General features: G+C 41.0%; 1 protein-coding gene across 1 annotated transcript in view; it reads right to left on the bottom strand.

Moving 5' to 3' along the window:
- Nucleotides 1-26,717, bottom strand: part of MAP3K5 (mitogen-activated protein kinase kinase kinase 5) — a 106,644-nt gene that overhangs the window by 64,598 nt on the left and 15,329 nt on the right. The window contains 6 exon segments of the mRNA XM_006030266.2: nucleotides 2,408-2,520; nucleotides 12,963-13,133; nucleotides 20,227-20,333; nucleotides 21,388-21,449; nucleotides 21,452-21,498; nucleotides 21,769-21,962. Of these exon segments, the coding sequence (XP_006030328.2) occupies nucleotides 2,408-2,520; nucleotides 12,963-13,133; nucleotides 20,227-20,333; nucleotides 21,388-21,449; nucleotides 21,452-21,498; nucleotides 21,769-21,962 (694 nt within the window).

The following is a 26,717-nucleotide window of genomic DNA, read 5'->3' as shown; positions in this document are numbered from 1 at the left end:
CAAACCCCTGGTCATCAGCTGGCACAGACCTCCTGGGGACTGAGCCCTATGGCAATCCCAGCTAGCTGACATCTGATCCAGGTGGTCCTGAGGCTCAAACCCTGGTACCCTCTCCTGAATCATCAGTCATCTGGGAGGAACCTCACTGGGGTTTTGAGCTCCAGGGCAGTCCTTACCAACTTACTATCAGATGATTGGGTTGACATTCTATGGTCCCTGGAGCTGACCGATGATCAGCTGATCAGGACTGCACTGGGGTCCAAGTCTGGGAACAACTCTGATCTACAACTGGCTGGCAGGGACTGCTCTGGGGGATCAGGCCCCAGGAGATGTGTGCTAGGCCCCTGCCAGATGCTGGGAAATCGAAGTAACCCTGGGACTCAAACCCCAGAGCTGTCAGCATCAGCTAATTATCTACTGGCAGGGACTGCTGTGGGACTTGAATCCTTGGCCAGTCCCTGCCAGCTGATGGGTTTGAACAACCCCATAGGTTCCCAGACCCAGCTGATTGTTGGGCACCCACTCTGCCAATGCAAGGGGAGCCCAGGATCATTATCATGCTCTGTATTATTACAGTTTTCACAATACCAGGCTCCCCCTGCACTGGAAACTTCACATGATTGGGTTCTGATTCCCAAATCTCACAATAGTACCTCGTGACTTACACATGCAGCATGGCAGGGGGCATGACTGTTGGGAATCAGAGATCAGATTCCATCATGCTTTTAAGTGAATGTCTGTCAGGGGCCATAGATACCTCTTAGACAAGTAATATCAAACTGGCCCTGAATTTACATACTTTATTATATCTGATCACAGTGTATGGGTATATAAACCCAACCCTGTCCAAAGAAAGAAGCAACTAAACATTCAACCTCCCAATTCTCTGATTGTCTCAAATGGAAGTCAAAAGCAATTTTTCCCTATTGCTAGGATAACTTTATTCATTTTTTCCATTGCTCTGTATTATCACAACTTTCATACGATACTGATGATTGGGACAGAACTCCCATCAGGGATTAACAGTCTCATTGGTACTTCATTCCAAAGAGGTCACCACAGAAATAAACACATGAGACTTCTATACCCCTTTGCAAGTCCAGCGAGCGAGGGAGAAGTGTGCCTAGTCTCTATTAGAATAATAAACTCGGCATTACCAGGCAGACTTGATGCCAATTTTTTTATGGAGAAAGTCACCTGAGCTTAAGTACAGATAGTCAAAAAGCCCATGGCTGAATCAATTCAATCTTTACAGGTTACTCTAAGATTGAACCGATAAACAAGTGAACAGGCATTCACTTTTTATTCCAGAAATGCAGCCATGTGCCTGAAGTGGCCCAGGCCAGAAGCCAGAGAGTACTAGAGCAGACAGCCTGGGCCAAGGCTGGTTCGCCCACCCTGCGAAGCAGGGTTTGCAGGGGAAGTGCAAAGCATCCTGGGCTGCTGACGGACTGTGCGTTAACTTGAATCTGGAGGGGATCTGGGACAGAAGTTCAATGAAGTGATTTAACCTAAACCAGTTAAGTCTGATACTAAATCCATCCAGTTTTATCTGGAGCAGGTGTGACCCCATCCCTTTGCTCCCTAGCTGGAGCACTATCGCTGCTCCAGCTGGCTGAGAAGTGGCGGGGAAGGGACCTGGGTACGGACCCCAGCTGGAGTCTGCCTGGCAAGGCAAAGCAGCCCCTACCAAGCTTTTCCCCCATCTAGAGAGAAGCTGCTTTGCCCCCACCAGGCAGACCCCAGCTAGGGTCCTGTGCAGGCCAGGGAGGGAGCTTAAAACCCCCTTCCTCCCCCTCTGCCTGAGCAAGCCAGCTGGGGCTGGACCCTAGCCCCTCCACTTGAGTGGGGAAAAGCCTGGCAGGGGCTTCTCCCCTTCTCCCCCACCCCAGAGTCAGTGCAGGTCAGGGTGGGGGTTTAAACCCCTCCCTCCATCATACTCTGCGCCAGGGCCTGGACATACCACCTCTGTCCACTTGAGCAGGGAAAGGGGAAGCCTCAGAGCGCTTCTCTTCCAGCTTCCCTCCCTTCCCTTTGGCAGTGGCTGGCAGATGTGCTCTAGTGCCCCCCAGCTTCTGGCCTAAGCCACTGTAAGCATGAGGCTGCATTTCCGGAATCAAAAGTGAATGTGTCTGTTCACTTACTTATTAGTTCAATCTATGCAGCTCATACTAACCTGCAAAAATTGAATTGATTCAACCTCAGGCGTTATGACTGTTTGTACTTAACCTTTATGTGCACTGAACTTCTGTTGTGTTACAGATTTAAACCAGTTTCCTATCACTTATGCCAGTGTGTGTATGTTATTTTCTGTCCCTAGCCCTGGTGTTCAGTTACTCCCTACATGCTGGGCAATGTCATTTTTACTTGAATTTGATTGGACTATGAAACAGCAAGTCATAATTACCAACTTTCCGCAGCTCAAAAGAACTATCAAACTGGTATCCAGCTGCCAGTAGGAGTACTGCATAATTAATTCCCGACTGTAACGTTGGCTCTGACTCGAACGCCTTCTTGAACCTAGAAAAAACAAACACACAAGTTCTACTTCCTAGATAATGCAATCTAACAGGGAGTAATCCTACTTTTGGGTACTGTACATGCTTTATCTTCTGTTTACACTACTACAACCATTCATGCAAGTAAAAATAGTTTATTGTTCTCCACTCATGCTTTACGGTTATTTTTAGGAATCCATCATTTATATATCCTCCTCTTATTTCCTGCCCTACTGCACAAGTACACCAGCATAGACTATGTATACATCTATTTTGTACTGGCATTAAGATCCAGGGGGGGGGGGGGGGGGGGGGGGGGGGTTAAAAAAGAAGAAAAATAGAAGAAAAAGAACACTAACTGTCTAAAAAGTCTTTATGTGGAAACTGTGCTTCTTTTAAGTCTAGGGAATTGATTGTTTTCCTAGAACTAAAGCTTTAGTCTCTACTATATATACTGAAGTGATATATAAGGATATCAAAACATGAATTTCCTAGAGAGATATGAACCGTGCACTTCATATTTAGGTCTTATTCCTACTATTCCAAATGTTATACCTTTAGTGGTTCTGATTAACACCATATTCCTACCGTACTCAAAGACTGTAGGAAGGGTCAATGGAAGTTCAGCCACTTCTAAAGCTACAAGAGTACTGAAGTGCATTAGTGTTTAGAACTGACAGTCACTTACTGCAATCTACTCATGCTGTTGGAAGTATGTGTGGTTCAGTGGAAATAAATTTAACAGTATAATTTTACAGATCATACAGATACTATGTTTTATTCTCTTACCACACCTGAAGAGAAAGGCAAAATTAGTCTCCTACTGTTGGAATCTTTAAATGTCTGTTTTGGGTAAGAAACAACATTTCTTTCAAAGCAATTCAAACACACTGGTCCTCCAATGAGATACATTTGTACATTTTGTTATGAAATTTAGCATCAGAGCATTATGAGAAATGGCCATTTCTTGAAAAGTATAAGTTTGATTCCTCATTCCTTTACCAATATGATTCATCCTTAAAATAAGCTATTTACCTAAAAAAAAGACTACTCCAGGGTTGATTCTATAGTGGGTTTCCACTACCATATCCAGCAGCCTTCCATGGGCTTTAGTGAAGACTCTGCAGAGGACAGCTGCTGTTTGTAGAATTATGCCTATCCTATTGAAGGGCTGTTTTAAGAGTGATGCCCTGTCATAGTGACAGTAAATAGTGAAAACAGATCTCTGTTTCAAGGAACCTCAACCAAACCCACATTAAATGGAATGTATGCACACGTATGCATTTGGGCAAAGGAAGACGAGGGGAAGTCCAGCCTATGTAAGAACGAACACAAGCTGCCCAGTAAATTAAATTAACATAATTTAATTACGGAAAAATAATAGGTCTTATAACTGCATTTGAGAGAGACAGAGAGAGGCTAGATGTACTAGAGAAACAATAGCAAAATACTGTTCATGAAAGATGAATTTGGTGAGATCAGAAGAAAACTATCACTGAAACCTATGATGATGAAGGATGAAAAGATATAAGGAAAGAAAAATAATCTACAAAAAACCCCAAAGTTGGCTCCCAGACCAACTAGCATTTGTATGTAAATCTCTATGTGCATTGCATAAAAAATTAACAAGATTTACTTTTTAATCCTTCTGCAGTAAAAATCTGAAAAAAATGTATTACTCATCATAGGTACATTTCTGGGCTCAACACAGGCTTTACTAGGTGAATTTTTTGGCCTTTATTATAAAGAAAGTCAACGTAGATAATTTAACAGTCCCTTTAGTTCTTAAGATCTATGACTTCGCAGCCTTCTAAAAACAAAATTTCATAGATTTCATAGACATTAGGGCCTGGAAGAGACCTCAAGAGATCATCAGGTCCAGCCCCCCCACCACCATAGGCGGGAAGTCAGCCGGGATCAAGTGACCCCAGCAAGAAATAAATCCAGCTGTTTTTTGAAGGAATCCAGAGTAGGTGCTTGCACCGCCTCTGGAGAGAGTTTGTTCCATACCCTGGACGCACGCATCATAAAAAACTTTTCTTTCTAATATCCAGTGTAAATCAGCCTTCCTTTTCAAAATGAAATCTGAAAAACTGTTTGTGTGCTTTTAAATCCAATATTTAAAATGCAAATACTGTACAATTCTGCCTGCCTCAAAGAACTTGCTTCTTGATCTTTAGGGAACAGTCTGGAGCTCTAATGAGAATAGGAAACAGACCCCGAAAGTCAAGATGAGTGATGAGCATTTAATTTGCACTGTGCTTTGATCAACTGCTTTTACTTTTGTTCTGTGAAATTCAATAAAATGAGGAAGGAAATGTATACTAATGAAATGAACATTTTTAGTGAAAATAAAACAGAAAGGAAAAAAAATATTTCCCACCAACCGTAAATTTATGTTAGCTAGAAAGGGTAGCTTGGCTGCCATGCAGTATGTCACACATCCGACTTTTCCTTTTCAATTTTATGGCAAGGGGCTTTGAGATTTGGACAGAATCTTTATGTATATCTCTAGGGATATTTTTGTATTCCATATCAATAGGATAAGTAGAATAAAAAATTATTTTGTTCCAAGCATTCCTATGCCTGTGTGAACCTCCCACTTTGGACTTCTCAATGGTATTTCATTTTTTACATGCAACAGGTGAAATTGGCCTCATTTTGAGAGGGGGGGCAGAGAAGAGTGAGAGAGAGAAATCTCAAATGTCTCTCTTTTTCTCTCTCGTATAGATCTATAGAGAGCTATATATCTATAATCTCAAAATAAGGCTTATTTTACCTGTTGCATGTAAGAAAGGAAATATAATGATATATAATGAAATATATAGATAATCTTTAGCTCTTGCAATTAAATTTAGTGGATATTCATGTGTCATACCTACACAGTAAATAACATAGGTTCCTGGTATATATTCCTTTAATGGCAAGATGGGATCTGATCCCTGATCCCAACAATTTGTGCCATGTGTAGCATGGCAGGAGGCACAATGTTGGGGTCAGATCCCATTGTGCAATTACTACTTGCTAGTGCAAGGGGAGCCCACGATCACAATCCTGAGCTCCTGTACCAGTGAGCTGGGCTGGGGGTGACAATCAGCTGATTGTCAAAACACCACACTTAGCAGCTCTGGGTAGGCAACCATGCACAGGGGATCAGAGGCTCCTGGCAGCCCTGGGTTTAGAGTCCTCAGCAAGTGAAGCCCTTTGGCCACACCTTTCCCTCCCCCAGCCTCCAGCTGCACTCAACCCTACACCAGGGCCAGTTCTAAACCCCAGTGTGGTCTTGGCCCAGGACCAATAATCAGCTGACTGTCCATCCCAGCCATATATTAGATTTAAAGGAACCATACAAAGCAGCCATAAAAGCATTCTACATTATGGACATTTGTACACATGCTTGACCTGCAGCACCAGGTGCTTTTAAAAGTGCCCAGCGTTGCAGCGCACACAGTTGAATAAGCAGCGAAATGTGCATCAGCGCTGAGAAAGTGGCAGCTGTGCGCTTTTGAACTAAAACACAATCAGAGGCGTTTTAGTTCAATAGCACGCCACTGCCATTTTCTGTGCGCTCATGCACACTTCACTGTTTATACAACTACATGTGGCACAACACAGTGCGCGTTAGCTCACGTGTGGAGCAGACTCAATTAATCGAGTCTGCTCTGACCTGCCAGATCTCCAGTGCGTCTCAGGACAAAAAGTTGTGTATAAATGGCCATCAAGGGGAACATGTTTATGGCTCACCTGACATTTTATGCTGCCTTAAATCAGATGCACATAAGAACCTTTCATGGCACAAACGTAACATATAGAAGGGGCCACAGAAGCATACACATAAAGAAGGTGAATATCGGTCTAAGGAAAGTTTCTGTCTACCTAGGTACATTTACCCTCTAGAACATGAAGAGCTGAGAGAAACAAGACAAGGAAAGGAATTATTTTGATCAGAACAGGTTTTTCTTTCAGTGTATTTAGTGGTTGTAGAAAGTTAGGGCATCAGCCCTGAAGACTAAAGCCTTCATTTTTATACACAGAAAAGATGCATCATAGGCAGTGAAAACATCCCTATGCCACCTTGTTAATATGCTTACAAATCAGATTTAGATTGAGAGATCAGTTCAGAGAAGGACACGGTTTATTTCTCTCACTACATTTAGCTAGTCTTCGTCCTCTTTCTGCTGATTTTGCCAATTAGTATCAGTTGTGTGGTGGTTACTGTAATGTACATGGGCGAAGTGGATCAGAAACTAGATAGAAGATGTTACCTCTTTTTACATAGCCCTCACCCAGTCTCTGTCTTTATTTGGTAATTATGTAGGCATCATGTGAAGCATTACAGCTGGTCAAGAATTTTCAAATGAAGAGGATTTTGTCAGAAAATGCCAATACATCAAAATAAAATGTTTCAAAAAAGGTGCCACTGTTGCAACAAACTTTTGCAAAACAAACCAAAAACAAAACCCCAAAAAACAGAAGCCTGCCTGGTTACCTACCAGTTCACCTGATGGGCATTCCAGAGTCTGATCTTGCAGGGTCTGAGCCACAGGGGGCTACATTTTATGGACTGCTTTGGAGCCAGGAAGCCTTAAGAGCTCCAACTCCAAATCAGGAGCAGAAAGCCTCACCTTCAGCCAGTGTTCTTAGGGTTTGCCACTTACTTGCCACAAAACCGAAAGCTTGAAATCCCCCATCTTTATACCAGAGCGTATGAATATCCTGGGAGACCCATCTCAAGCTCAGGCTACTGAAGTTTCTAAGCCCCTTACCACACATCTAGAGACTGGCAGCCCAGTGGGCTACAGATGGGGTAGTGGCCTCTCAGGACTGTTAGATTCCCTGCTCCCTGATATGAAACTTCCCAGGCTGCTGCTGTCTCCCTGAAGATAAAACAGCTGTATTTCATATTTAAAAAAAGAAAAGAAAAATCAGTGAGAGAATGTATGTTCTATTGTAAGTTTAAAAAAAAAATCTCTATGGTTTTGTTCCTAATCAGACCAAAAACCTTTATCATATTGTTGAAGCCAATGTAAGAGATTCCAATCTGGTTAAAACTGCTATAGATTGCTTTGGCAAATTTATGGGCACAATTTATATTGAAATGGTAATTTTTACACAAGTTACAGACTCCAAACACAAAAGTTACACCAGTTTAATTAAACAGGTTTAAGTTCAACCAGTGCAACTACAGTGTGTTGACCAGCTCTAAATATTACTGGTTGTACCTGCACAGCCTTGGTTACATCTACTCATAAAACATGGTCAGCATAAAATTGCACCCTCCCTGCACCCCAGTTCCCACCTGCAAATTATAGGGTGCAAAATGGAAAGTCAGGTTTTGAAAATCTGTATCTGAAGTTTAATACCCCCTAAACTGATGCCATTACAAATGCTACCAAAATACTGAAAACTGGCATTTAGAAAAATATTGCAATGTTAATGTTGAAATAGGTTCAAGATGAAGCATTTGAATAGAAAAGGTGGGCCTGATTTACACTGTCAGTAGCAGACATAGTCTAACAAAAAAGTGGTAACTAATTATCTGCCATCCTATATATATATTTTTGTTTTGTTTTGTTTTGTTTTTTACTTACAGGAGCAGTTTATATATCCTCCCACTTTTATGATAGAGAAGTACTTTCTTCCCATTTTATTTTCTGAAATGGTCTGAAAATGTTTTGATCCACTAGCTAGCTGTAAAAACGACTCTTTGGTTTTTTTTCTAGAAGAATGTATTCAAGACATAGAGGCAGAGAATTTCATAAAAGCACCTAAGCATAGTACAGGCTATCCTCGACTTTCAACGTTTCGAGTTACATTTCACACTTACAACGTTTATAAATTGACACCCTGTTTCAACTTTACAATGCTTGATCTGATGCAACGCCACGCCAGTGAACAAGCTTGCTGTACTGCCCATCTCCCTGGAGAACATCTGTCCAAACTTCCTTGGACACTTTCTTTAAGAAAGCAGACAAGTCTCCAGAAAAAAACTGCAGCCAAGACTCCTGAGAAAACTCCAGCCAAGAACCCTTCAAAAAGTCCAACTAAGAGCCCTTCAAAAGGTCCAGCAAAGCCACCTCAAAGAAGTCCTTCCAAATCAATATGATTGCTATTTACAACATAAATACATTAATGTAGCTATATTGCTCATCTATAAATTGATTGAGTACAAAATTCTGGGGTATTTTTGGTGAAAATAGGGTATCGGGCCTTGGTTCAGAAACCAATCCCCCATTTATAACATAGCTTCCTACGGGAAAATTGGTTCCGAGTTATGACATTTCGACTTAAGATGCGTTTTTTCAGGAACCAATTGTGTCGTAAGTCCGAGGACTGCCTGTAATACTATTTTTATTTTTACCCACGGAGAAAGAATAGGATAATTCTAGTTTTAGATTGTTTTACAGCTATAGTGGTATTTCTAGTGACGTCATTAATACAGAAGGCCGTCTTATTCTCTGAATGTATGAGAGAACAGACCACTGTGGGCCACTGAACCAAGACATGAGAAAGGACTGGATTTTCTTTTATGCACAGGTAGGTCACTGGAGCTGTATCACCATTAATTTGCTTTGGGAGGCTGGACTTGTCACTTGACTTCTGTGTTTTGTTCTGCCCCCCAAACTAGAAAACAGGGTAAAAATCTTTAACATAATTAAGTACAGTGGAGAAAGCTCTGCTCCTACTCATCTTCTTGTGCCAGGGTCTAGCACTACTGCAGTTTTGCCTCGGCTGCCCCAACAATCAACAGTTCCTCCCTTCTGTTACAGTTGTGGTTCAACCCTACAGCCAAGTCAGTGAAAGATAAATGAGTGAACTGTGACAGTACCGAAGTCTAAACCCAGCATAAACACAGGCAAAAGGAACCGTTAGCCCCTTGGGCTCAGCTTTCGGTCAGACTCCAGTCTGACCCAAGACCCACAAACAGCAACTAATCAATAGTTTACAGCAACAGTCTGTCTTCAGGCTTATGCTCCTACAGGGAGACCCCATCTAGCAGGTTTTCTGATCGAGGCCAGGAACTACCTAACTATCTCCTCACACACCATGGAAGCCCATCCAGCAATAATCTACAGCCAAGTCTGACATTTCCATCTGCAGCATGCTTTTCAGTAGTTAAAAAGCTCTGCAGGCAAAATGAGATGCAAAATAACCTATCCTTACTGAATGGGAATTGTCAGTGTGCTTAGCACATTAAACTCAGGAAAACAAAATGCCTATCCCTATAATTAACGTAGGGATTAGTAACCCAGTACAGTTTAGAAACACACACATCAGTACAGTTGTTATTTCAGTATGTGGTAGGAGATGCATTAAATTGATGCCAGATCAGTAAAGTTTCTATTGTTTTGAGTTTGGGATGACCACATCATTCATGACCAGGGAAACCACAAATAAGCTGAGTTGTTCATCCCAACCAAGCTGATATAATGGTATACCACAGCACAGCATCACAAAATCTGTCAGTTATTTCATGGATTTTAGGGTCAGAAGGAACCTATTAGATCACTGAGTCTGACTCCCCAGGAAAGAGGGCTGGGGTCAGATGACCCCAGCCAGGTGCTTGTTCAATCTCCTCTTAAATACCCGCAAGGAAGGGGACAGCACCACCACCCTTGGAAGCATATTCCATATTTTGGCAACCTTCACTGTAAATAATTTTTTCCTGATGTTCAACCTAAATTTACTCTCCTTCAGTTTGTGGCCAGTGTTTCTAGTTACCCCAATGGGCGCTCTCGTAAACAATGTATCCCCTATTTCCTGCTGTTCCCCCCCCCCGATGAGTTTGTAGATGGCCACAAGATTCTCTCTGAGCCTTCTCTTGTGGAGGCTGAAGAGATTCAGGTCCCTCAATCAGTCCTCGTAGAGCTTTTCCTGTAGGCCTTTAACCAGACAGGTGACCTTCCGCTGAACCCTTTCTAGGTTATCTACATCCCTCCTGAAGTGCGGCGCCCAAAACTGGACGCAATACTGCAGCTGCAGCCTCACCAATGCCACATAGAGGGGAAGTATCACCTCCCTAGACCTGTTTGTGATGCACCTACTTTTGCAAGAAAGAGTGCAGTAAGCTACTTATTACTTCATCACATTGGCGACTCATGCTCATTTTGGAGTCAACTACAGACTCAGAGATTCCTTTCCACAGTTGTGCTACTAAGAATGGTACCTCCCAGGCTATAGGTGTGTTGATGATTCTTCCTCCCTAGGTGCAACACATGGCACTTATCTTTGTTAAACTGCGTCCTGTTCTGTTCCGCCCACTTCCCCAACCTGGATTCACTCCCTGCCCTCTACTTTGTTTACCTCCCCCCCCCATAGTTTGGTGTCATCTGCAAACTTGGACAGAGTGCTTTCTAATCCCTCGTCCAAGTCACCAATGAAGATATTGAACAGTACCAGTCCCAGGACAGAGCCTTGGGGGACTCCACTGCCCACATTTCTCCAGGTAGAAACTGATGCATCCATCACCACTTTGTGTGCATCCCATAAGCCAATCTTCCACCCACCGGACTGTGTAATAATCTACATTGCAACTGTTTAGTTAATTTATAAGAATTGGCTGCAACAGTGTGTCAAAGACCTTTTTAAAATTTAAGTAAATAACATCTACCTCTATTCCTTCATCCAAGCATTTTGTGAACCAGTCGTAAAAACAAAACAAAACAAAAACAGGTTAGACAGGCAGGATCTGACTGCTATGTGTCACAACCCAATTAAGTAGTACCCATGTCACAAGCAAATAAAACCATTCAAAACAGTTTTTTTCTGCACTAGGTTAATTAAGGGTTAACAAATGATAATAACAGCTTTTTTTTTTGCTGCGCATGTCAAAAAGAAATTTATAACTGCGACACCAACATAAAATAAAACTTAGCCTTCTGTGCTGTACATAAATCATTATAATTGGTCAAAGAAAACAAGGAGTAACCCTGTGATAATACTCTAGCGAAGACGGCGATTCTAATTAAATTTATGACGTGGCAAAAAGCAATTGGCTATTATACAAATAAAACCTGTCTTCACTTCCGTGAAGAAGGGGAGACCTCCGCACACGTAACCTGGAGACCTCTGAACGTATGCGTCAGAGTAACTGACAATTTGATCACCTCCCCGCGTCTCGACCCAATCTCAGACGTAAATCAACGACCTGCCGGCCCGACCTTTTCTCTGTCCGACCACCGAACTCTTATGCAGACCGACCTACAACCTATAAGCTGTAACTAACCAAGTATTTCTAACCTCCGTCCTTCACCACCTTGACGGCGTGAGTAAATAATCTTGCTTTGCAACCGATAAGCGTCCGCCTAATTAATTCCACTCCAAGCGTCACAAGTACCCGCCTAACGGCCTTCTAAGGCCCCAGACCCTTATCTGCCCGGGTGGGAGTCAGGGAGAGCTGCTGGCTGGCTGCCCTGGGTCCCGACACTATGAACCCATGCTGGTTGCCCATTAGCATTTACCCACTGGTCCCCCACAAATGTGATCCTTAACAATTTTCTCAAAGGTCTTGCTAAGGATAGAGGTGAGGCTAACTGGCCTATAGTTACCTGGTTCCTCCTTCCTCCCTTCCTGAAAACAGGGACCACACTGGGCCTTTTCCAGTCCTCTGGGACCTGTCCTGAGTGCCATGAGTGCACAAACAGTCGCACCAGTGGTTCCGCTATGACTCCAGCTAATCCCCCAAGTAACCTAGGATCAAGATCATCAGGGCCTGTTGACTTAAATACATTCAACCCCTCCAAGTGCCCCTTTACTAGGTCAGCACTAACAGTGCTAAACTGTCATAACAAACACTTTGGGTTGAGAGCTTTTAGTTACTTTGACATGGATCTTTCTCTCTCTCCATTAAGAAAACCAGATTCCATCAGAATCTGGAACCCAAATATGCAGTACCCTAAAACAGAGGATCATCATCAGTATTGTTAATTCATCTCTAAAAGTGACTGAAGTAGCTTGTCTGTGTGTCAACACACAAAGCCTGCCAGCCTTTTTTTACAGCATTCCAGGGCTAGATAAGTATTGCTTATACTACCAAAAAAGCAAAATTTTTATGAAAAGGCTTCTACTTTTAAGACTACCAGGTCATTCACTATCAGACCTCAAAATGTCATTGATCTAGGACCACATCCTGAATTTCAGATGAATATTCCAAGGAGAAAATATTGTATGTTGGGGAAAGGAAAAATAAACAGCCTAACATAAAGGCTATTTGAAGCTTCTCAAAGGGTTGGAATCTTAAGTTCCATGAAGATGAATTTATGGACAGGGCATGTCTCCTATGTCTAAAGAAAAAAAACCCTCTTGTAGCCATGCTCATGTGCTACCAGAGTGTTATTATTATATTATTATACTGTAAATCCTTTTGAGTTAGTGCTAAAATATATTCCTTTTGGAACAATTAGGCTTTAAATGACCTTTTAAAAAAAAAGACCCCAAGTAGAAATGAAGAACCACAGTACTTACCAGAATATCCCTTTGTCTCTGCTCTCTATGTCTATAAAGCCAGATTCCAAAAACATGTCTTTGTAGATTCGTCCCGTTAGGCAGTACATATCTGAAGCTACCTGGTCTTCATGTTGCACCAGGGGTATCATAATTTCTAGAGCCTTCTCCTTATCTCCAGGTAGATTTCGCCTATTAAAATGCATGCATAAATGTTTTAGTCTAAAATCAACAGAGTAGCAGGACTCCATAATGCTGTACAAATACATATATACATGTTTTACCCTAATGAAACATGTATCTAGGCATCAAGCCACGGGTCCTATGATCTCAATTGCCCTTGCCCAAGGACACCATTTTACACTGTTTTGTAACTATGTTAACCGACTGCTTTGATCCAACTATTAATTTTTGAAAGACTGAAAAAAAATTCACATACACCACCAAGGACATTAACCCAAAAAACTATAACAAAAGAGAAGCCACTCTCAGACTGTGAAATTGAAAACACTAAAGTAAGTAAATGTTTTTGAAAATATGCAAACAAAAGATTTAATTTGGATTTTAGTCTCCAACACAAGCATTTTTATACATTTAAAAATACAGATCACATCTTGTGACTGTAAAAGTATTTTGAGAAAAAAAAATGAATGCAAGTATATTAAATTCCCAGGAGAGTTAGGAAACCAAGATGATGAGGTAATATTATTCACAAGGAAAGAATAATTTATATACATCTGCTACATACTGTGAACATTAGATACTTGCTGATGACTCTCTGATTGGATGCAGATATCATTCGCTATCAGGATTTCAGAATTTGCTTAAATATTACTTAAATCTGCAACGAACTAGCAAATAGCTCATATGTCAGCAAAAATATATTCTTGCAGTCTGGCTTTTCCCATTTTGAGAGCTAAAATAGAAGAAGGGTGATAGGAGGCACAGGGAGGTACAAGACCAAAAGGACTGTAAATATTTCATTTAATGTAACTAATACTGTTTTCCTTGAAACCAATGTAAAAAAAGCCATATAGCTTCCAACAGACATGAAGATTGGCAAACTAGTTAAATGGAGAAGTAATAAAGCGATTCTCTTTTGCTTTTGCAAACTGCATCACAGCTTCAAATACAACTGCATCACAGCTTCAAATACAGGATTTGAATTTTTAAAAAGTAGTAAGAAGTCAAATGCAGGAAGCAAACAATGTTTTTGGTAACCTCATAGTTTGTTTTTTTAATGTGACCTATAAACACAACTTTGTCTGAAGAAAAGCACATGCTGCAAGACGTGTAGACTGCTTCTGTAGGCAGTTAACTAAGGAGCTGTGCGATTCCTTCTAAGGGCCTGAATCCAGTAGCTTGGAAATATTACTTAAGAACTTAGAAAGACTAGAGAGCAAAATAAGTACTTTCAAGTAATCTGGTCTCTGTTCATGGAAGTTACATGAACCATGATCAAATTTTGCCAGGATTTCTGAACACAAAACACTGTAAATTACTTTCAAAACCTTGCATGCAACATTTATTTTATAAAAGCCACACTTCAGAGCTTGTTTGATCAATGCTTACATTTAACAAACTTTAAGCATTCAGAACTTTGGGCTTATGTTCTGAGCCAAGCACAGTAAACTGGATTAAAAGTTAGTTCAAATTTGCTTGGACTGATTTTACTTTGACACACTGCTTTTAAATAGGCCTAATAAATACTGAATGATTTTTCAATACCACACAAACTAAATCCACAAAAATAAGACAGTACTACAATACAGCAGTACACAGAAGTCCTCTTTCAATGGCAGGTATACAAATTCCTGGTAATGTAAATGACTGAAAAAACACATGGTCACTGCAGTACAAATTACTAATCTGAAACAACTATCAAATAATTTCATGTCTGACTTTGCACTGCACACCAAAGCTACTTTCAAGAGGCGTTTATATTACACAGAAGAAGAAACACTTACAAATCTGCAAAACTATGAATGGTTTTCAGCAAAGGGTATCTGATATAGGGCTTTCCTGAACACAAAACTCTTCTAAACTATGTTTACACAGAACTGTTGTGTACTCAGTTGCCTTAAACAAGCATGTCAGCTTGCTGATAAGGGGCAAATTTAGAAAAAAAACCTATTTAAATAATAGAAACATACACAAATTCTTCTCCTACAAAGCATTCCTGTTCCCTAGTAGTAAATCTATCTGTTTCTCCCTTCACATGGTTCAGGAAGATTGGGGAAGTTCTAATTGTCTAGGCCAGGGGTGCTCAACCTCTGGCCTGAGGGCCAAAACTGGTCTGCAGAACAATTGAATCTGGCCGGCGGGACTCCCCAAAGCCTGAATAAAAGGCTGAATTACTGTATTACTGAATTTCTCTGCTGCCAATTCCCCACTCAAGTTGGAAAATTTAACAGAGAAGTGCTGACAATTAATACTGCCACTTTTTCCCTGCTGCCAGAATCCAAGCCCTGTGTGAAGTGTCACAGCAGGGCCATGCCCTTCCGCCCCACAGGACCAGGCCAAGCTCCCTTCCCTAACAGAGCTGGATTGGGGCTGGACTGCCCCCACCCCAGGTACCAGAAAAGCTGAGCATGTACAAGCCTGTGGGGCCAGATGAGATGCACCCAAAGGTGATGTAGCAGTTGGCTTATGTAATTGCAGTCACTGGCTCTTATCTTTGAAAACTCATGGTGATCTAGGAAGGTCCCAGATAATCAAAAAAGGGCAAATATAGTGCCCATCTTTAAGAAAGGGAAGAAGGAGGATCCAGGGAACTACAGACTGGTTAGCATCACCTCAGTCCTTGGAAAAGTCATGGAGCAGGTCTTCAAGCAATCCATATTGAAGCACTTGGAGGAGAAGGTGATTAGGAACAGTCAGCATGGATTCAGCAAGGGTAAGTCATGCCTGACCAACCTAATTGCTTTCTATGATGAGATGACTGGCTCTTGGATGCGGGGAGACCAGTGGACATGATATACCTTGACTTTAGCAAGGCTTTTGCTACTGTCTCCCGCAACATAAAGAAGTACGGGTTGGATGAATGGACTGTAAGGTGGATAGAAAACTGGCTGGATCTTCAGGCTCAAAAGATAGTAATCTATAGCTCAATGTCTAGTTGGCAACTGATATCAAGTGGAGTGCCCCAGGGGTCAGTCCTGGGACCCATCTTGTTGAATATCTTCATCAATGATCTGGAAGATGAGATGGACTGCACCCTTAGCAAGCTTGCAAAGGACATGAAGCTGGGGGGAATAGTAGGGAAGCTGGAGGGTAGGACTAGGATTCAGAGATACCTTGACAAATTGGAGGATTGGACCAAAAGAAAGCTCATGAGGTTTAATAAGGACAAGTGCAAAGTCTTGCACTTGAGACAGAACAATCCCATGCACCACTATAGGCTGGGGGCTGGCTGGCTAAACAGCAACTCTGCAGAAAAAGACCTGGGGGTTACAGTGCATAATAAGCTGAAGATGAGCCAACAGCGTGCCCTTGTTACCAAGAAGGCTAACAGCATACTGAGCTGCATTAGTAGGAGTGCTGCCAGCAGACTGAGGGAAGTGATTCTTCCCCTCTATTCAGCATTGGTGAGGCCACATCTGGAGTACTATGTCCAGTTTTGGGCCCCCACTACAGAAAGGATAGGGACAAATTGGAGAGAGTCTGAAGGAGGAGAACAAAAAGGGTGAGGGGGCTGTCATGACACATGACAGAGGCTGAGGGAACTGGGCTTATTTAGTCTGGAGAAGAGAAGACTGAGGGGGGATTTAATAGCAGCCTTCAACTACCTCAAGAGGGGTCCAAAGAGGATGGAGCTGGACTGTTCTCAGTGGTGGCAGATGACAGAACAAGGAGCAATGGCCTCAAATTGCCAGCAAGGGAAGTTTAGGTTAGATACTAGGGAAAACTCACATTTGGAGGGTGGTGAAACACTGGAATGAGTTTCCTAGAGAGGCTGTGGAGTCTCCATCCTTGGAGGTTTTTAAGTCCTGAATAGACAAATCCTTGGCTGGGATGATATATTTGGAGATTGGATGATCTACTTGGGGATGGTCCTGCTTTAAGCAGGGCTTTGGACTAGATGACCTCCTGAGGTCCCTTCCAACCTTTTCTCTGATTATAACCCTCTAACACTGACAGGAGTCGTCCATATCTGTACTGACTAGTCAGCAGTGGGACTTGCCCAGCTGCTGAGGACCTTTTATATCACAACTTTTCTTCTCAAACTCTGCCTGGGTAAAGCTGTAGGGCCGTGATTTTCATCCAGAATGCCATGGCAACCTTGGATGTCTTGAGAGGCTTTCAAGGGTGCCAGGGGTTGCCCCACAATGTTAGCACTGTTAGGTGTGCAAATGTGATTCAAAAGATAAACCCACAGTTTTCCCCATAGGAATCCATATTGTCAAACACATTCTGACCTGTCGTGGTCTTTGCGAATTCTCTGCAACAAAAGTATTGTGCTATTATTTTTCAGTAGTAAAAAAATTAAAATCAAAGTCTGGGATTTTCCAAGGGGTGTCTAGAGTCTAAAAAGGTTTAGAACCACTGCTATAAAGGTCAAGTAAGTGGCCTCTTCAACTCCTTTGTCACAGAGAGATCCAGTTCAGGAAATGTTGATCTACAGAGTGGGATCTGAGCTGAATAACCTCTCTAGCTAGCTACTAGTAAACTAAACAAACACTGTGCCACATGGACTTCATGGAACAATAAACTAAACAGACAATACATGAGAACGTTTTGTGATGAGAAATGAGCCACTGTACTCTTTCACTGCCCAAAGACAGGTGGTCTACCCTGTTCCCCCTCTCTTCCTTGCCCTTTATCTCTACAAACCTCCTTATTTTGGTCACAAAACTTCTGGCTAGAAGTTACTCTACCCTTTCTTTCTAGTGCCCAATATTGAATAGGTCATCATTTCAAAATAGGAGGTAGGGGGAGATGGTATCTCCCACAGCTAATGTCATTGCTATTCTGCACAATTACAACCTTGCAACCAGAGCTCTTATAATCACAACCTCAACATTCCAGACTGGACCTAGAATAGGCAGTATCCCTGAATAAGAATCTCCCAAGAGAGCATGGACACTGAGCATGAGCAGTACCTTCCTCACTGACTTAAGCACACTAAGTGTGAACATTTTCATGGCTGCCGCTGATCCCAGTTGAATTTACAATCTGGAGAAAGAAGAGAGGTGAAATGAGATCTGAACACCTTCCTAGGTACCGTGCAGAAAACCTATATGCCAGATACCCTCTAATGCTCCCTCCTGCAGATCAGCTCTGCCCAACTGGACCCTTGCATCTGTACTGAGTACCATTATAGCTAACGGAGCTCCCTATGGGTGCAAGAGTCTGCTGGCGAGAATTATACTGAAAACTTGGAGCAAAATTTTCAGAAGTGCCTAGTCAACCTTTAGGAGCACAAGCTGCATTTTCAAGATTGACTTATGAACTCAGGAGCTTTTGAAAATTTTACCCTCAGAGTCTAAATTACTTTGATTATAAACACACCATAAGTGTGCACAGTACTTTATGCAGTAAATCTAAAAATGTCAAGCATGTGCCACAAAAAAGTTTGTTGGATTTTTTTCTTAATTCTCTGCAAAGCACCATGCAAATGTATGGCTTTCTATAAACAGACAAATAAACACAGAGGGCATAGAATATACACTTGCTGTACGATACCCGGAAAAGGCCTGGATCTTTTACTCAGGCTGAACCGTGCTAGATAATATTCCTCTTCACCAAAATTATTGGTCCTTAACTTTTCAAGATGTCGTGTGTAAAATTCTTACCATCACCCAGGTTTACTAGAGATTCAGAACTGCTTAAGTACTTTAATGGATGAATATGTTGTGTTCAAAGCTTGTTGTTTCTTTAATAACAAAAGCTCATACCTTTCTTTATTTTTAGGCGTCTTCTACATTTAGAGTGACGGTCACACACAGTGGCACCTTAGAGACTGACTGGTTCAGAGGCATGACCTTGTGTTGACAACAACCTACTTAATATGAAGTCAGGCAGAAGGTTGGGCAGGGTGCTATCTTAAAGACTACCTGGTTCAAAGGCACAAGATTTTGTAGACAAACTACTTTGACAAAACTTACGTCTACAGACTGTTTTAGAGAAGCATTACCTATTGCCAGATAAAATTCATAGATTCCTAGAAGCAGGGTTGGAAAGGACCCTGTAGATCATCAAGTCCAACACCCTGCTCTGGGCAGGAGAGAAAACTGGGCTCAAATGACCCCAGCCAGGAAGACATCAAGCCTCCTCTTAAAGACCCCCAGGGTAGAAGCCATCACCATAAAGTAGGTTATTGTCTAAAAAGTCTGGTGACTCTGAACCAGTTAGTCTGTAAGATGCCTCTCTGCCTAACTTACTGTTTAACTCCAGACTAACATGGCTAACCAGCTCTCTGTATACTTAGAGTAGGATTCTAAATGAACAAAGTTGCCCTGTTCTCATGAAAGACTATGGTAAAACTCTCACTGATTTCAACAGGAGCAGAACAAAAGAGGAGTGTTTGTATAAAGAATTCTGTTGAAAAATCCCATTCTCAATACCTTTAGTTGCTAATATTGTTCCAAACACTTATGCAAAGATCTTGGTTTGATTCTTCTCTGCCCTACATAAGCTACTGAAGATGAAACAGTTTGTGCACATGTTGGAAAAAGCCCAAGTGAAGGGTGTTAAAAAAAGTTTCTAAAAATGACGGATTAAATCTTCTGCGTGACATTTGGAGTAAATATTCTGCACTCCAATAGTATCACATACCCTTCAGTCTTCTGACACCAGCACAAGTAAGATTCAGACATGAGGATGTCTAAACCCATATAACTGGATCCACATTCATAGATTGTTAGGGGCTTGAAAGGACCTTGCAGATCTTTGGGTCCAGCCCCACCCCCAGCACATTGTGCCTCCCAGACAAAACTAAGTTTGTTACGAGTCCGAGTGCACGTTATGAGCATTTTATTTTCCCACTTCAAATTTTGTATTTGCTTAAATTCAGAAGGGTAAGGGAAAGCCAAATACTGATTTACACACATGGAAAAGACAAACAACTACCATACTGAAAGAATAAAAAAAGAAACGATAGTTCAGCAATGAAACTCTTCAGTCTTGAAAATACTTTAATGCAATAGGATATTTTACTTTAGTTTAAGTAGGACTTAACCCCATGCAAGAAAATTCCAATAGAGGTCTTACGCTGTCATTTGGAAAGTTTGGAGTAAAAGAATTACTATTTAATGGAGGAAGGCTGGGAGGGAAGTGTTCTTACCTGTTCAGTGCAAATGCATAATGAAATTTCACATGGTGATGGGAGGCCAAGTCAAAGGTAGGCAGTTTTTCTAATGTTTCCACCAGTTTCACAATAGAATCATAATCCTTTCAAGAGAAGGGGGTGGGGAAGGGGGAATAAAATTTTAAGTGACTGGAACAAGAAATGGTTATATAAATCCCTCCCTAAACAAAGCATTTGTGGTTTTATACTGAGAAGTACATTGTGAATTCCTTATGAACTGCAATTTGTTCAGTCTCCCACTGCAGTTATTCTCAAGCATACAGTCATAATATGAAGGCACAGAGTACTTAGCATTGAAATCAGTGAAGTCATATCTATTATACTGCATCAGTATTGCATCATGTTTATTTTCATGGAACTAGAGCATTTAGCACTTATATTCCATGACTGTGAAACTGGCTTCTCAGAGAATATTAAAAGAAGCATAAATGTATATTATATTGTAAATTGCTTTTTAATTACAAAATAGCCTGAAACTCTTTATGAACAACACTATACGATTTAACTTTATTACTATAAATTATTCTGAATGCTAAAAAAATTATTTTCAACACACCAACTTTTAAAACATCTCGTTTACAGACATGTTTAAAAAAATATCACTGAAGAGATGCAAAATATTTTGCACAATAAACAATCTATTCATAACTGTAGTCAAGCTAGCATACATAATATCTGCAATAATGTTACATACATTGCATAAAATATTGCATACATGTTGCAATAACATGCCATAAACAGGACATAAAACAATCACATATGCATATATAAATGAGAAGAGAGATTACCAAAGTATGGAGAACAATATCATAAAGTAGGACTAAGCAACCCTCTGTATATTGTAACATTTATTATAGCAGAAATAAAACCATTTAAACATCAGCTTGATTGTCTTAGATGCTGTTGGACAAAGTTGTGAAGTAATTATTTTGAAAAGGAACTCCTTGCTAAACTATAGAACTGCAAAATAAAGCATCAGTAAACACTACTGTTTTTCATGAATTTTAATAGGGTCTGATTCACATAACAACATTATTTTATTAGTGAGAAGCTGCCAAAAGGCCTATAAAACCCACTACACCTTTGCACCAAAGGAAAAAATAATTTAATTAGGATTTCTGAATAATGGAGTCATACCTGAATGTCTCTATAAGACAGCAGCAAATTGATAACAATGTCTGCAGACAAGAGTTGTGCAGGTTGCGTGCCTTCCTGATATCATTAAGAATGGATTCCCGGAAATATTGGCTAGAATAAAACAAGCTGATTTTAACACCCATCTTTTAATTGTGTTAAAATAGTGCTGAAGTCCCAGGCATTATTACAACACAAATAAATTAACATTGTTTTAAATACAGCCAGCAGTCAAAAGCTCATCCAATTCACTGTTGTGAAAGAAACACTATTAATATTTAAACAGAGGGTGCAGGCTGCCACATCACCTGGAGGCAAAATATGCCCAATATGTCAAACAGGAGGATGACATATATGTCACAGGAGGATATGAACTGATCTTACCTTGAACTAGCCTGTGCCACCTTCAATAGCTGAATAAAGCGATCCACCAAAGGTAGACATATTGGTCCAAGCAGGGGTTCAAAGCTGGGTTGCATTAGCTCTGTTAATCCCTTCATAAAACTGCTGTCACAGCAGTATACCTTGTTGTGTGGGGTTATCATATAAGGAACGAATATGTAGTTACCAGTACACATCTGTAAAAACAAGATGCAATAACTCAAAAAGAGTTACATCCTCAAGTTAGAAGTAGTTAAATACAATGGAAGAAATCCACTGACATCAACAGAATTTTGCTTCAATGGAAGAAGTTGGAATCAACTTCAAGGAGGCCAGGATTGTAACCTGGACAGTTTTGGATGAAGTTGCTTAAATTTTCAGCTGGAACATGAAATATACCTTAAATGTTCTTTGTTTTTATTTCTGACTTGTTTTCTGAAATCTGAATTCTTTAAGACAGGGATGTCAAACATAGCCCATGGAGCCCCATAATCTGGCCCTGGTGCTGCCCTGTTGATCTACATGCTGCACCAGACTTGCACCGCATGCACCCACAGTGTTCCCTGAGGCTGGGTCCCAGGCTGTGCCACTCACAGTGCTTGCTCAGCCTGGTATCCTGGACCAGCCCAAGCAGATGCCATGTGTATGGATAAGGCATACAGAAGGGAGAGGCCAGATGAGTTTGAAACCCTGCTTTAAAAAGGATTTCACACTCACCCTTCCACAGTTGGTATATTGCCTTAAAAATTATTTTGCTTTCATATCCTGATAATTTGGCCTATTCCTCCAAAAACAAAGCTTTATTCTAAAATGGAAGAATGGGTGGAATTAAAAGTGCCTGATATTCAGATAATAACAACATCACAACCCCTTCAGGATTTGATTCACAGGTTGTCAGGTTTAGAGATGTTGTCAACAATAATACAAGCAACTTGCATTAAACATTGTTTAAGTAAGTAAAATGAATCTTCCTATGGACTGGAAAATTACTCGGTTTAGCACAAGACCTTTGACACTGAGAACCTAACCCCCACTTGTGCCTATGAGCATACATTTTCCTTGTCAGATTAAGCATCTAAGCAATGTTTAGGAAAGCACTACTGTGCTGCGTTCACACCCGTATGTCAACATATGACAGCCACTTTTCATCAGGCTCATATTTATTTGCTTGCCTTGAAAGAAGGAGAATGTGTGCTGTCTGTCTCATGTACCCAAAGGAATATTTACGTTGCGATAAAGATGCTGAAAGGCATCTGAAATACATCAACTGTGAAATACCACACCATCAAAGCCAAGGGGAATTCTATCACTTGAGTGAAGCCAGATTTCACTCCAGCCTAATATTCCTTTAACTAGTCAAAGGGCCATTACACCAGGATAAGATTTAGAGAGGCAATTTGCTTCCTTCCAGAGCATCATGGCTCACAGGCCAGCTCCCTCTTCTCTTTCAGCAGTCAGGCCAAAGGAGATATTTCACAGGTCTCTACAGCAAGTTCGGTCCCATACATTGTAACAACAATGCAGGAACAGTTTTCTAAGACCGGGGCCTAGCGCATACCTTCCCCAATCAAGTACTGAGGAACACAAAAAGAAAGGTGCACACAAAATACAGCTTTGTGCTTACTTTGGTTATACTTTACTGGTGTCATCAACACAGTGATTTAGGTAAGCACAGTTTAGACATTTTAAAAAAATAAAACCCATTATACTAAGATGGTGCAAGACAGGTGATGAGCTCCACACTGCTTTAATGCTATGGCCACTCCCAGAATTTTATATTTATGCTGGGATGCAAAAATATCCAGTACTATATTATTACTTTTTCTCATATCTCTACAACAAGTTTTTGACCATTTTATTACACACGCTTGTGCTCATTTTGAGTGCCTTACTAGTACAGTAGGAATGTTCCCGTAGCTGTGATGGTCCAGGACATGTAAATGAGACACAGATTTTTTTGTGATATCTTTTATTGGACTACCATTACAGTTGGGAGAGGTGCAGAACAAGCTTTCTGGCACAAAGTGAACCGACTTCTTGCATAATACCTTACTAGTAAGTAGTAGTAAATAATTTTACAGTTAAGGACTACTAGCAGGCTCATGCAAGATGGAGACCTCATTATGTTTCTTAGTCATACAGTAAGAGACCATTCCTACCCTGAAGAGCTCAGACAGTCAAAAGCTGGAATGGGGAATAGTGAAATGACTTCCCCAGTATTACACAGCAGGTCAGGGCTGAAGTGGGAATACTCACAGATCAGTAAACTTTCTACTGTTCCCAGGATTATCATCTCCATTCAGCAAATGAGGATCAGAGACACTTCATTTCCCTCAAGATCACATACCAGTTAGTGGCAAAGCTGGGGAACGAACCCAGGTCTCCTGAGTTTCAGCCCAGTGCCTGAACCACAAGACCATATTCTCTCTCTTTCTTTCTTGCTATCTAGGACTTTCTAGATGACATAATTTAGCAAATAAAGAGGTTCCCTCCCTTCCCTTATTTTTCCTTGTATTTATAATATTCAGACTACTTTCAAGGCAGTCTAGAAACATTTAACCTGAATTGCTAGCTGCAAAGTTTAAATTGTCTTCATGTGAATCTCAAACAACTGCAGCTAGCTTGTGCAAGGCCTTGTGCTTCAGGAACACCTTAACTCAAAGTCTGAGCAGGACATGCGTCCTAAGCAGAAGGTCTGCAAGATTTACAAGCCCCCACATGACTTCAAATCAACAGAGCTGAGCAGTGAAGCCATGAGTTTAAATTTCACTGCATATGGACTCATCAATGCAGTGGTGTATCCATGAAGAGAGAACTGAAGATCAGCACCTCAGTATTTTTAATTAACAGTCAAGAAATGCAACAAAAGCAGAAGCCCAAATAGCCTGTCTTCACCTGAAGCATGCTATGCTATCCTGTACTAATATGATGAGGTTAACAGGCCTCTTGATAATCCGAAGGAGAACATGGAAGATGCAGAGTGTTTCTGCTTATGAACAGCAGAGACAGGAAGAGGAAGAAGTCTCCCACAAGGATTAACCGGGAACATTGTTCCCCTACTGCTACTGCTACTCCTACTCCAACAGGAGGCAGCAGCAGTTGGTTTGTGGAGAGTAGGTGGCTTCTCTTCTCCTAACTAATTGGCCTTTCTTAAGAATATGGTTGAGGAGACAAAACTCAGAGAAAGGGCAAAGTGGCTGAGGATTTATTCCTGGAACACGTAGTTTGCTTCTACTATTTATTCAAAGTGTTAAAAAAGAAATAAAAACAGAGGCAAGCCTGTAGGAAAGCTGTTTTGACCTCTGGCATATTTCTTATAAAGCCAAGTTCTTAAAATAAAAACCAAACTCTGAAAAAGGATGTTTTTCAAATTCTGAAACCCACAAGACAAAGTTTATCTTGGCGGGATTATTGGGCCACCTACAGAGATGCAACACTAACACCCTCATAACACTGCAAACAGGAAAACCATTCTTCCTTTGCAGAAGATTTTTGTCATTCATCCTTGAGCAAAAGCTCCTAAGGACCCAATCAAACTGGTTTGTTTTTTTTAATAATATCAATTTGTGAACAGAACAAAAACATAGTCAAGTTCTTCAAACACATTTTTCCTACTACTTAAGAAAAGCAATTGATCAAGTTAACCACACTAAAATGGAACAAAAACTGATTTTCTGCCACTCAACAATGAAGCAACATAAAGGGATGTCTGAAAACACAAATGCAAGAGAAGTCACAAAAAACCTCAAAACAATACAAAGCTTGACATGGCATGTTAGGAAATAATGAAAGCCACATAAGCCTTCATGCAATCTTAAGATAAATCAACATCAGAAGTCACATACACACCCAAATTCACTGCTATCAAATTCATTTGCCATGTAGCTGAGATTTTCTGGCTAGTTAACATAGTTTCAAAGTATTTCCCCATCTTCTATAGAAGTTGCCATTCACGTAGTACCATCATAGCCATTTCCTCGTGGAGAAAATCAATACACAAGTCACAATCGATGGAGAAAACAGATAAAAAGGTATTTGCCTTGTCCAAAAAATTATGCAAGTGGAATAAATATGTCCTATTCTATTCTTCAGGTAGGCAAACAGTAGACATCTGTAAGTTAAACCTGCCAAGAAAGAGTGGGAGTAGCTAAAGTCAGGTCAAGTGAATAAAGGTTACAGTTCTGTTTATAAGGAAGGGAGAGAATCAAGATTATAGTGTTTGGGAGTTTTTACAGCAGAAATGACTCCATGAAATCAATTCTGACGTTACTGCTGTTTCAGTTCTCCATTGCAAGATACCAGTGTAATTAATAAACTACTTTCATCACATGAAATTGGTATCAGGTGATGTTTGATGCCACAATTCTTTCATAAGTTGTTGAGAAAAAAATAGGCAGCTCTGATTCAAACTCCAGTCAATTTTCTGGAGACTCGATACAGTGCTCTTCTGACCAAAGCACACATGGTAAAAGGAGGAATGGAATATTGGAGACACAGAAGAAGCTCAAATTCAGTTTTAAACTTTCTCTAGATCAAGTATTAGAGAACAGAATTTAAAGTGGGATTCCAATTGCATTGCTGTAGTCTGTAAGGTGCAAATCTACCCTACCATGGCACTGGGCCATTCATCTGAGGCTCATTTTCTAGACAATCAAATACTAATTCACTGCTAAATAATTCTAAATTTGAAGGGACAAATCCTGAGTTCTGAATTCCCAGGTCTAGTTTGGGTTCTGCGCTTAGAGCAGGGGCAGGCAATTATTTCAGGCAGAGGGCCGCTTACCAAGTTGTGGCAAGCTGCCGAGGGCCGCATGGGTAACCCTGCCCCTTGACAGGTGCCCTGCCCCCTGGTCACCATCTTGGGACCAATGTCCCAGGGCCAGCACCGGTGGGGCCCACAGCAGGGAGCAGACTGGCAGGGGTCTGTGGAGCCGGGCTGGGCTGCACCAGCA

Source organism: Alligator sinensis, unplaced genomic scaffold (genome assembly GCF_000455745.1).
Source record: "Alligator sinensis unplaced genomic scaffold, ASM45574v1 scaffold417_1, whole genome shotgun sequence".
NCBI lineage: Eukaryota > Metazoa > Chordata > Crocodylia > Alligatoridae > Alligator > Alligator sinensis.
The sequence above is the reverse complement of the archived record's forward strand: the minus strand, read 5'-3'. Positions and strand labels throughout refer to the sequence as shown.